The following is a 12542-nucleotide window of genomic DNA, read 5'->3' on the forward strand; positions in this document are numbered from 1 at the left end:
AATAAAGGGTTCAACAGGAATATTAAGGTAACCGGCTTTGACAGATTGAGGAAGGGTAGGGACGTTAAAGGTGAGGATACAAGTATTCGTCGGTAACAAGTCATTGTTTCGACGAACCTTTATCCTCCTCACCGCAGTAACACCCTGAGAACTTAAATTTTCGCAGATTTCTTCTTCAGTAACACCTTCCAAATCTCTGCATCTGATCACTCCCTTTGACGAGTTGAGGGAGGTATGCGGAGTTACCTTAATCGGCACGTTACAAAAAACTGTCGACTTGAGGAGGCAAGTTGAATGCTTGTCGGTTGAACATTCAACCAACAGCCCATTTTTAAATTTTTTAACTGATTTTGGCTCACCAGCCAAGCCAACAATTGCCTTTTGAATGGCAAACGGGGATAATTTGTTCAAGGCCCCATCATCAGTAGAACTGATGACAAGAAACCTTGGCCAATTTTGTGAAGAAATCACTTTGGATTTCTTCACACTTTTCTTTGATTTCATGGACTCCTCGTCCGAAGACAAGAAGTCCGAAACTTCGGTGTGGACCCTTTTCAGGGTCCCATCAGAATTTGTAATTAATTTTTTGGTTAAATCCATATTTAATGAATAAAAGGTTCATCAACCATGCCCCCCATCCACCACCGAGTCCAACAAGGGAACATGGTGCTGCGGATAACCAGCAGACAGCCATGCCAGGGATACATGGTTGATATACTTGGGCATTAAGAAAACAAAATCACCCAATTGACCCTAGCCACCGCCCCAAGAGTAACAAATACATATGGTATATAAAACAATGTTTGCTCTTGACTAAATGTAAACAAAACAAAGATTGTGTGCTCTCGAGCTTGGCGTGACCAGCCGATTGATCAGGTCGGGCCTACCTGACCGCCCGTCTATTTGAACTCCGGGCCAAAGTGATGTATTGCCAGAAGTCATACCCGCAGGTATGCCCCAACTCAATCACCAGGATCCCATCATCCATTTTCACGGGTCGCACCTCACGGCAAACAAGGCGCCCCAAAAGGGGAGTTGTACTGTATTAGCCATTCTCAAGGAGAATGTTTCACCCCTGCACCACGGTGAGGTTACAGTACACGCAGGGGTTATAGACAGTGCGTCATGGTTATAGACAGTGCGTCATGGTTATGAAGATGGACAACAGGTCTCTTCATAAGATGCTCAGAGCAGTCTGCGGCCCCGGTTACTCCACAGTGGTACAGGCTCTACGCCAGCGACAACACCAGCTGCCGTCACTCCGAGAAACTCCAGGATCCCCGTGATAACCAACCTTAACTAGGACAGGTAACCTCCTTTTTGGGCTTAGTTGGACTTTAAACATTTGCGATCGGGTTCAAAATTCTTATGTTTATTTTTTTATAAATAGTCCAACGCACTTTACTTTGGCGCCCGTTCAATTGCTCAAATCACCTTAAAACCGTTTCGGCCGAGCAGTCAAACTTATTTTTGGGTTTAAATTCATAGTCCGGACATGATGTTAGGTGCAGGTATTCTCCGTAGACTTAGGTTTTTCTAGTTAGACCCGAAGGAATCGAAATTACGCCAGTCAGAACACGGCCCATTTTCGGTGTCTACTAGTCGGTCCGCGCAGTCGCTGGACACTACTAAATACTTATTGAAAATTCCGCCCACCTCAAACTCATCCCCCCCCCCCCTTGTCCTGGACTCAGTCACTGGCAAAGGCCAGAGATTGGGCCCAGGACAGGCGTGCGTGAAACCTTCGTGGTATATATGCACGTTAAAGCTTTAAACAAACAAACAAACTACTTCTATTGACCGTCATCTTGTTTAGACGAATGTATCTCTTCTAAATGTGTGGGGAAAGGTCCTAATGTAGGCTTATGCATGTCGGCCAAACCCTGCCGCCATGTAAAAGACGGAATAAATATTGTAAAAAAAATAAAAATATTTCACACAAGGCATACTAATATTAATATGACATTCTACCAGTTATGTAGCCCAGTGGTAAAGCGATCGGTTTGGGATCAATCCCCGTCGGTGGGCCCATTGGGCTATTTCTCGCTCCAGCCAGTGCACCACGACTGGTACATCAAAGGCCATGGTATGTGCTATCCTGTCTATGTGATGGTGCATATAAAAGATCCCTTGCTGCTAATCGAAAAGAGTAGCCCATGAAGTGGCAACAGCGGGGTTTCTCCCTCAATATCTGTGTGGTCCTTAACCATATGTCCGACGCCATATAACCGTAAATAAAATGTGTTGAGTGCGTCGTTAAATAAAACATTTCCTCCCTTCTACCACTTATGATGAACCGGCCTCGGAGGCGTCGTGGTTAGGCCATCGGTCAACAGGCTGGTAGGTACTGGGTTCGGATCCCAGTCGGGGCATGGGATTTTTAATCCAGATACCAACTTCAAACCCTGAGTGAGTGCTCCGCAAGGCTCAATGGGTAGGTGTAAACCACTTGCACCGACCAGTGATCCATAACTGGTTCAACAAAGGCCATGGTTTGTGCTATCCTGCCTGTGGGAAGCGCAAATGAAAGATCCCTTGCTGCTAATCGGAAAGAGTAGCCCATGAAGTGGCGACAGCGGGTTTCCTCTCAAAATCTGTGTGGTCCTTAACCATATGTCTGACGCCATATAACCGTAAATAAAATGTGTTGAGTGCGTCGTTAAATAAAACATTTCTTTCTTTCTTTCTTTCTACCACTTATGACGTTGCTTTAATCGGTCAATACATACAGTGAACGCGAGATAATAAAATAAATAGGTATTTTATTTAACTATCATATAAAACGATTATATATGACAAATAATAATAATAAATTCTATAAATGAAATAACGCAAATATTTAAAATACAAATACCAAGTCCAGACATGTGGTAAGGAATACATGATATGTTGGTGGGCCTTTTCCTTTCCATTTTGTTTTGATCTCGCTTTTGCTCGTGCACTCTAAGCGAGACTTTAGCCAACATGTCCCACAAAGCACTGCGTTAGCAGAGGACACTAACGGAACGATATATCTGTTTTGGATATTAATCTTTGGTTTTAACATCCTTTGTGAAGCAAAATATCTATGACCGTGTGCCGTCAGGATTACAATGGCTACAGAGAAACGAGCCAAGAAAGAAAAAGAGATAGTCAGTTTGTTTGAGGGACAGATCAGAGGTGAGTTTGTGCGATTTACCGCTAAGACTCAGTCTTTATAAGCTAATACGCTTTTGTTTCTGACGTTTATGACATAACCGGCAGCTTGCAAGAATGATGACGCATCACAGTCTTTCAAGATTATTTCACTGGGATGTTGATTTTGTCTATGTCAGTAAATCACCCAACATATTGTGTGTGATATGAAAACGTATAAGGCAGATTCGAGTATTACTGTCATTGACTGTGAATATAAATCATGAAACACTTTAAATGCAGATTTTGTGATTAAAAAACGTGTGAGATGGGGTGGGGGATGGGGAAGGGGTATTGGTCAAAAGGTCTGAATTATATGTCCACACTTGCATTTCAAATGTCAGTTTTTCATTTTTGCAAAAATTATGATGTTTCGGAGTGTAAAGCTGAAAATAAAAAGTGGATAATGTTCATGAATTCAAGTAATTGTTACTAATACTAAACATTAATTTTAATAATTAAAAATAATCAAAGGATGACAACAGACAATTCCCAGACCAGTATGCAATAAAATAATTACATTTTCAACAGTAATATTTGTATTCCTGACCTGCTCAGATTCAGAAGACCTGGCAGTAGTTGGAACTTGCGCCCATGACAGGCGTGCGCTATAACATGTTGCTCTGAATGCACGTTAAACACCCTGAACTGAATATTGTTATATGTTATATTTGATGAACGGTACTTTTTTCTTTCATCTAAACTTAATATATTGTCTGCATTATAAAAAGTACTACTTAACTGTGCATACACACACGTGTATATATATAATAATGATATAATAGATAAATTTGTAACTATATTTTAAAGTACTCTACTGTTGGAAATATGATTTTCCTTTCCTTTCTTTTTTCCTTGTTTTACACCAACTGATCAATGATTGATTAATAATCAGTTAAATATACATTTGAGGAAGTTAAATCCAGTTGCTACTTTATGCCAAATGTTTGATTAATAGTTGAACAGTATAATTTTTTTGTTTGGTTTTTCGTTTTTTATATTAAAACTCCTAAGTAGTAAATAAAGATACAAATAAAAACATTACATGTGGAAACTAATTAAATAGCACCTAAGTATATGATTGCCATTCTTTGAATAAAGAGTACTTGTTGATTTCAGGAGTATAACAATAAATATTGTTAGTGTCAGAACTACATGTAGAACTAGAAGGGAAGTAAATTGTATTAGGTTTTTTTCTGCCACGGAACTAGTACTTACTTAATTGGTTTGTTGGTTCATGCGAGTGGTGTATCAAAAGGCCTCACCCTGTCTAGCCAGGATTCAGAGATGTTGTATGTTTCCTTTCAAAATTAAATGTAAAATAGGAAATTTGCACAATATTTTACTAGCCAAATGCATTTAGTTTTAGCTTGTCTATGTTGAACAAAAAAGCAGTTAGTTAACACTGACAACAGTTACAGTGTTACAGTGACATAGCTCCTGGTTACTGAGGCTTGAGTAATGCATTTATAAATATATATATATATATATACACACATGAGTGCAGGAGTGATCTTCCTGTTTGCTGACCTATTTTATTTACATTTTGAATACAGTATGACACACATACCCCTGACAGACAAAACACTTTGACAACGTATGGAGAACAAAGCATTATAAAGTTAAAAGATAACATTTAGCTGACAACCCAATGATTGTTTATACACTTGTGCAGAATTATTATTTAAAAAAAATATATATGAACTAGTGTGTACATATATATATGTAGTATTTACTTATATATTACATATATGAACTAGTATATGTAGTATTTACTTATATATTACATATATGAACTAGTATATGTAGTATTTACTTATATATTACATATATGAACTAGTATATGTAGTATTTACTTATATATTACATACATTTTAGTACTTTTACTTTTTACTTATATCAAACAAATTATGAAAGGTTTATAAAATAAAAACATTTACATGTATTTTGTTGTTTCAAGACTATTAATTAGTATTAGTCATACAGATATATATATATATATACATTATATATCAGCAGGGTTTTATCACCTATGTTTCTAGACTCCGATAATGGGAACCATTTCCCGCCATTCTGCAGAAGCTATGTCATTTTTTATTCCCAATTTTGGAGTAAAAAATTCAAAATCTGAATGTAAATCTCATTCACTTGACAGACCTTCCCTCCCCAATAACGTTTTGTAATACACAATACATATATTTATTTGAATAAACACAAGTACATGTTTATACATATATATAGCATTACTTTTTTAATTCAACTTGGCTTAATAAGATGTTTTTGAAATGAAACTGAAAATTCCCAATTTTTGGTAAAACAACGCTAAAATTCCCAATTTCAAAGCCATGGGTGTCAAGTCAAATTTTAGAAATAAAACCCTGATCAGTATGCATGCATGAAGCAATTTAATTATTTTGACCAATTTTAATACACTAGGAAAAAAAAAATGTATTTAATAATTTTGTACTCAGCATATTTTAATTATGGTTACATGTAGAGCTGGGCGGTATACCGCATATACCATTTGGTATCGATATCAAGTCAATACCTGATTTACCGTACCAATCAAATTTCAAAATGCCAAAATTTCGGTGTTGAAAAATGTCTCCCGCTATTTAGAATTTTAAGCACTAACAATGTATCTGAACGCAAAATGGGTTGAGTATAAATCGGACGAGAGCCTTGTGTATGGAATTTAATTTTATTTAGATGAAATTAGTGGGTGAGCCTTAACTGCTCGATATCAGTATTGGTATTGTGTGAATATCATACCGATACCGAGGTAAATCACCCCCAAAATTATGATATTGTTGCCAAACCTCAAATTTCAATACTGCCCAGCTCAAGTTAAGGCGTTGGACATGATTAAATATTAAACGATAATCAGAGGAAACCCACTGCCACCACTCCATGAGTACTTTTTTTATTAACAGCAAGGAATGTTTTGTATGCACCATCCCACAGACAGGATGGTACATACTATAACCTTTGTTAAACCATTTGTAGGGCACTGGTTGGAACCCAAAATAGCCCAGGCGAGCACTTTACACCTGGGCTACCTCGCCCTTTTGTGTTACCCTGGTATAACTTACATGTATGTACATATATCATGCTATTTTATAACAAACGTCATTAAATAACAGATCTATGAAATATGCATAGTAGTACATATCATAAACTAATACTTTGTATCAAAAACTAACTCAAATAACCTAACTATAACTGTCAAAATTGATTAAGGAGTGCCCTGTTAAGTTCTAGTAAATGCATGTCATTGTTTGGTTAGCATATAAGTTGAAGTAAATAGTTTATTATTATTTGATTAGGATATTACTGACTTCGCCATATAAGGGAAGCTATCACTTGCTCCCCATCACTTCCTTGAGACTAATTCAAGGAGAGTACCAGCCTTGGTGGCACAGTGGTGAAGCCATCAGACTACAGGCTGGTAGGTACAGGGTTCGCAGCCCGGTACCAGCTCCAACCCAGAGCGAGTTCTTAAGGGCTCAGTGGGTAGGTGTAAGGCCACTACACCCTCTCACTAACAACTAACCCACTCTCCTGGACAGACAGCCCAGATAGCTGCCCAGGACTGCGTGTTTGAACCTTAATTGGATATAAGCACGAAAATAAGTTGAAATGAAAATCAAGCGATAGTAATTTTAGCTCCCCTCATGTGAATTTATATGGTATCAATATGGTAATATCTTAAATGGCTCGCCATAATCTAAGTTGGAGGAGCCATTAATCACTCAGTTGTTTTCATATCAAGATCTGATATTTGCTGATCATAATGTAGAGATTTCTTTTCACTGTCTATATGGTTAGAATTAATTATATTTCTTTTACACTTTACATTTCTCCTTGTTGTAGCTACCCACAGTTTAAATGCATAGTCACTGTGGTTATCAGCTTAACCATCTGTTTTTAATCAACACTGGGAAAAAGAAAATGGCTTTGTGATACAGTTAGGGTGTTCATTATCTATGGAAATAGGAAACTGTTTGAGAAAAGTAGACAGCTGTATCTAATGAATGCAGTGAGCTGTATAATTGTGAACATGAAAAATAGGCATCTGTGGTGACAGCAGTATCTGCCCAAAATCACAGACTGCTGCCCCTTCTAATACAGGCATATAAGAACAAGGGGCTAGGGGCAGTTTTGACCATTAGCAAAATTTAGGTGGGCTGAAAATCGCTTTTGTAGGTGAGCAATCACATAAAGTTTCAAATTGAATTTTTTTGTTACAAGGCGATCAATTTGCCACTCTCCTAAGACCTTCCAGTCAAGTGTGAAGGGAAGTGGGAGTGATGCTTGCCTTTCCTAATAAAAAAAACCCCAAACATTTAAATTTTATCATGACTAATTGTACTTGTAGAAATTAAATTTCAGGACATCTAATAATTAAAAAAAACAAATTCTGCATGCCCCATACCCCTCTAGAATTGACTTAAACATGCTACCATTGAAGTGTTAAATAGAAAGTTCTACATAGTAGTCAGTTTTTAAAAACTAATGTTCATGATATTTGTGATTGTATTAATTGTAAAACAAATTATGTGATTGGATGGTGCTGCCGTTCATTATATAGGTAATTATTTCACTGGATCCAGCAGTTCGTTACATGATTCTTGTTTATAATGTACACATTGTATGTATACATACAAAAATTATACATCATGAAAAATACATTTAATAAGTGTTGCATTTACCAGCATTCATGGTGATTTAAATTTTGCTTGTAGAATGCAAGAAATTGTAGTTTAAAACATCTAGTTTTCAAACATTTCCCTTTGAACCCTTGTAGAAGCTCGGGCCCTTCATTTCACACCCTTGATTTCAGTCAGTACCCCCCCCCCCCCCCCCCCCCCCCCATTGTTCACTTGCTTCTACTGTGTGTCTGTAATGAACACCCTGGTCACAGTTTTCATGACAAATTTCAATATAACTTTGCCATTTTCAGCAACAGTCATTTATGCATTTCATAATCGATCATCACATTGCTGGAACTGAAGTGATACATTTTCTGGTATAAGTGATCACAGGAACATCACTAGAATTGACAATGATACATGTATTAATTTGCTGTTTGGTGTGCCATGTTTGACCTTTGACTTTGACTTATTTGCATCAGTGTTTGACCAATGTTTGAGCAAGTCACTAGCCCTCACAGATGCTTTGGCTAGTGCCTTATGTATTATAGTAACACAGTCAGTTGATAATTTCCACTAGCCCAAACCACAAATTCTCTAGCCGGGACCGAGTGCTAGTGAATGATGTTTTACGAATCTCGTACTGTTTTCATGTAGGTTAAAAGTATATGATGATGATGTAACTTATTTTTATGCTGCCAGAAAGATATATTTTATATGCATTTTTCCAGAGATAAGTCTGTAGCACATCTTTGATAATATATCACTTTTGAAGTGGTGTTTGCAGAACTTTGTGTTCCCACACGTCATTTGAATATTTCTTAAAACTACAATATCACATCCCCATATTACAGCATCGTTTGGACATTTTTTAAACCAGCTATATTTTATCCCCATATTAAAACATTGAAATTTTTTTAAACCTGCAGTATCAACCTCTCCATATTACAACATTAGTTCAACATTTCATAAACATACAATATCACCTCCCCATATTACAACATTGGTTTCACATTTCATAAACATACAATATCACCTCCCCATATTACAACATTGGTTTCACATTTCATAAACATACAATATCACCTCTCCATATTACAACATTGGTTTCACATTTCATAAACATACAATATCACCTCTCCATATTACAACATTGGTTTCACATTTCATAAACATACAATATCACCTCTCCATATTACAACATTAGTTCAACATTTCATAAACATACAATATCACCTCTCCATATTACAACATTGGTTTCACATTTCATAAACATACAATATCACCTCTCCATATTACAACATTAGTTCAACATTTCATAAACATACAATATCACCTCTCCATATTACAACATTGGTTTCACATTTCATAAAGATACAATCTATCATCTCCCCATATTATAACATTGTTTTAATTTTTTTTGTTTAAACCTGCAGTATCACTTCTCCATATTATTACAACATCATTGCAACATTTCTTAATGATTTTACTATTAACAGAATAATACTGATCGTATATGATCAGCACTCTTGATATAGAATACAAGTCATCTGTAATTTAAAAAACATAACCCCCATAAATAAAATAATAAACAAGTAAACAAGTAAACAAAGGAGTTACTATTTGATGAATGATTGATGTTTTTATGACCTACACAAATGTACATTGTACATATATTATGTTAGAGATTGAAGCTAAATAATATCAAAGAATGGAGTGACATTTGAAAAACGAAAATGCTTTTTGGGGGGGGGGGGGGGGGGAAATGTTTAGGAAATTCAGATCACAACAAAAATATTATTATGTCTCCTATGCAAAACTCAAGTCACATAATAATAATTGCTCCGTTTCAAAATTTTATTTCCTGTCCTTAGCAAATAAATAAATAGAATTGTGGTAATCACTCTTAGAACAGGCCAGTTTTTTCTTTAATATCAAACATCTTTTAATATATATTTATGCCAGTGTTCATTGATTATTTCGATTTTTTTTTTTACTTAAAAGTATTGGGAAAGAAACCTGACTTGACCAGGGTAAATATAGAAGCTTAAATATTGGATTCAATACATCATATTGACTTGATAGGATTCAGCATACAGCCATTGGCCAAAACACACTGTCCTTTGCCAACCCAAACGAAAGTAACAAACTTAGTTGTTTTGTGTGTGTGTGTGTCTCAAATACATGTACATGTATTAAACAGGAACAAAAATAAATCTCTGAGTTGTCGTTCCAAGGTTGATATTTTGGTCTTCCATGCTGGAGGTCGTTTGTTACAAGAGGTGCATCATTTGACCCCTGCAACATGACCAGCAAATAGATCTCTGTTTACACTTTGGGTTGTTCAACTTGATCACTATTTGTACTTCTGTGTCTGCTTTTGCATTTTCTCTAGTCGTTTAATGACGTACATATATATACCTGTATGTGTAAGCTCAAGAGCTTAGATAAAACAATGGCAGAATAGCCATTTACATTGATTATAAAAATACAACACCTATACTAACTATTCAAATTATCTTCTCATATTTATAAAATTTGTGTATGTATGTGACAATGACTTGATGTTAATTTATGTTTGCTGACAGTTAAACATTTTCTTTTCTTTTCTACGGTCCAGAGTGCAACTATTGTAAATAAAAATACAATTTCCATTGTTCATATGATTGTTGGGACAAACTCATTTCATAGCGAGAGATCATACTGTATGTAACACTCAAATTTGTCAAACTGACAAATAGCATAAACCATGTGAATACATGCACTAGAGAGCAGAATTCTTGAAGCCAGAAGCTTTTGGAACCTCCAATTGGTTGTGGCACCCCTGAACTTGAGTCATCAGTATTCATTGATGTATAGCCTCTGATGTACACAGAGCTGGCTGATTAGGTCTTGAGTTACTATGGACATTTTTAATTAACTCATAATTCACGCTTTATAGTAACTATTAATGTGACAGTAATGATATAAGTATGATACACTAACTCATCTCAAGGGGTCATGGATGATAATGTCTTACATAGATATATTAATACATTGTAAACAAATCTGATTCCATACAACACATTTATTACTCTGACTGTAGGTGTAAGTTGATGAGCATATGAAATCATTGATGGTGTAATGTTACAGCAGGTTTTAAATGATTACACCGCTCAAAATTGACAGGAACGGGCTGTAAATTCCATTCAAAATGACATTAAAAAATCTTTCTGCTAATACTAATTGGTTTTACAAACATGATTTGCAATCCATTTTTTTTTTGACAGTATAGTAGTCCATATATACACATAATTATTAGTTTTCTGTCCATGAATGATAATATAAATTAGAACCTTTTATCAATAGTTTGAAAAACAGTTAAGATATTACCATGCAATGTTACAACATTTTGAAAGTATATAAATATTTTATTTTTATGTATTGAAGCACAGTGAAATGGAAAGGAAATAGAACATAATATTATTAGTATGGCTCCTTGCATGACCGGTACATAAGGCTGTGTACAAAGGCAACATCTGGAAAAGCAATAGGTTCCTGTATTTATGGTGTAAGCGTGTTGAAATGCGATACCATATACACATGTAGAAGGAACTCTTTGCATTTTCCCTGGTGCACTGTTTTTCTTGCCTGCCTGTTTACAAAACACAACCCACAGCTTCTTTTTGAACCCTGTTTCATGCCAAGTTTGTCCCCATCAATCATGTATTGTGGGGTTTTTTTGTTGTTAAACATTAAGGAAGTACAGTGATTAATTTTCTTCATCTATGTGACATTGATCATATGTGAAGAGGCTGTTTGGAGTGCAGTATGAGGCAACATGACTGAAATCCATGACACTGTTGTATTTAAGCAATAAATTACGTTGGTAGAGGAAAACATATTCCATATCTAGAGTATCATTTACTGGGCGTGACGTAGTTCAGTGGTAAAGCACTCACTTGATGCATGGTCGGTGTGGTAGAAAATTACCAAATGTTTAACATACAATGTGCTCTAGTGGTGTCATTAAACAAAACAAACTTTAACTTTACCGGTATGTATGTCAAATTACTTTGCAAACAAAATGCATTGGTTACCGGTATGTCCAAAGTCCTTATTTTTTTAACTAACATGTTTTAATTTTTAGAAGATTCTGAAAAATTCAAGAATCCAATTCTATTTATTTTTTCAAATTGTATATCTTTCAGCCATATTAGATTTATGTCCCCCAAATTCAAATACATTTAAAGAAACCTGTAATTTAGTGGACTTTGTTATGTTCCTAACTAGTGGAACTAACCATCTATTTGTGGTTGTTGGCTTGCAGTAATATACCTGTTCAGTATTATACAGGTTTTACATTCTCTTTGTAGATCTTGTTTATAACAGTAAACATAATGCTTCCAGTGCATGCCCCTGAGAATTGAAAATGGTTTTATGGTTGGATGTCCTAATGTGCCAATGAAAAATGGGTTCTACAAAACTTGACATGTGCGAGCAATGCAGGAAGGAAACTACTGTTCTCGCAATGTTCTGAGGCTTACAGTACATCAAAGTTTGCTTTTAACTATAGTAATATATAGGCACAGCACAGGGGTTAAGGCGTCAGCCTTGAAACTAGTGGGTGTTGGGCACACATCCCTATACCATGTCCAAATGAGAGGAAGTTTAAACAGTTCCCTGAGGAGAAGAACAGACAATATACCGATTTCTTTCTCACCTATCCCTGTCTTT

At 35.8% G+C, this 12542-nt stretch overlaps 1 protein-coding gene across 1 annotated transcript in view; it reads left to right on the forward strand.

The window, feature by feature from the left end:
* The first annotated feature begins 2979 nt into the window (after positions 1-2979).
* LOC121367427 (SLIT-ROBO Rho GTPase-activating protein 1-like) overlaps positions 2980-12542 on the forward strand; it is a 154134-nt gene continuing 144571 nt past the window's right edge. Inside the window, exon 1 of the mRNA XM_041491591.1 lies at positions 2980-3159. Coding sequence (XP_041347525.1) covers positions 3093-3159 — 67 coding nt within the window. The 5' untranslated portion in view covers positions 2980-3092. The remainder of the gene's footprint in view (positions 3160-12542) is intronic.

The sequence above is a fragment of the Gigantopelta aegis genome, chromosome 3 (genome assembly GCF_016097555.1).
Source record: "Gigantopelta aegis isolate Gae_Host chromosome 3, Gae_host_genome, whole genome shotgun sequence".
Classification (NCBI taxonomy): Eukaryota; Metazoa; Mollusca; class Gastropoda; order Neomphalida; family Peltospiridae; genus Gigantopelta; species Gigantopelta aegis.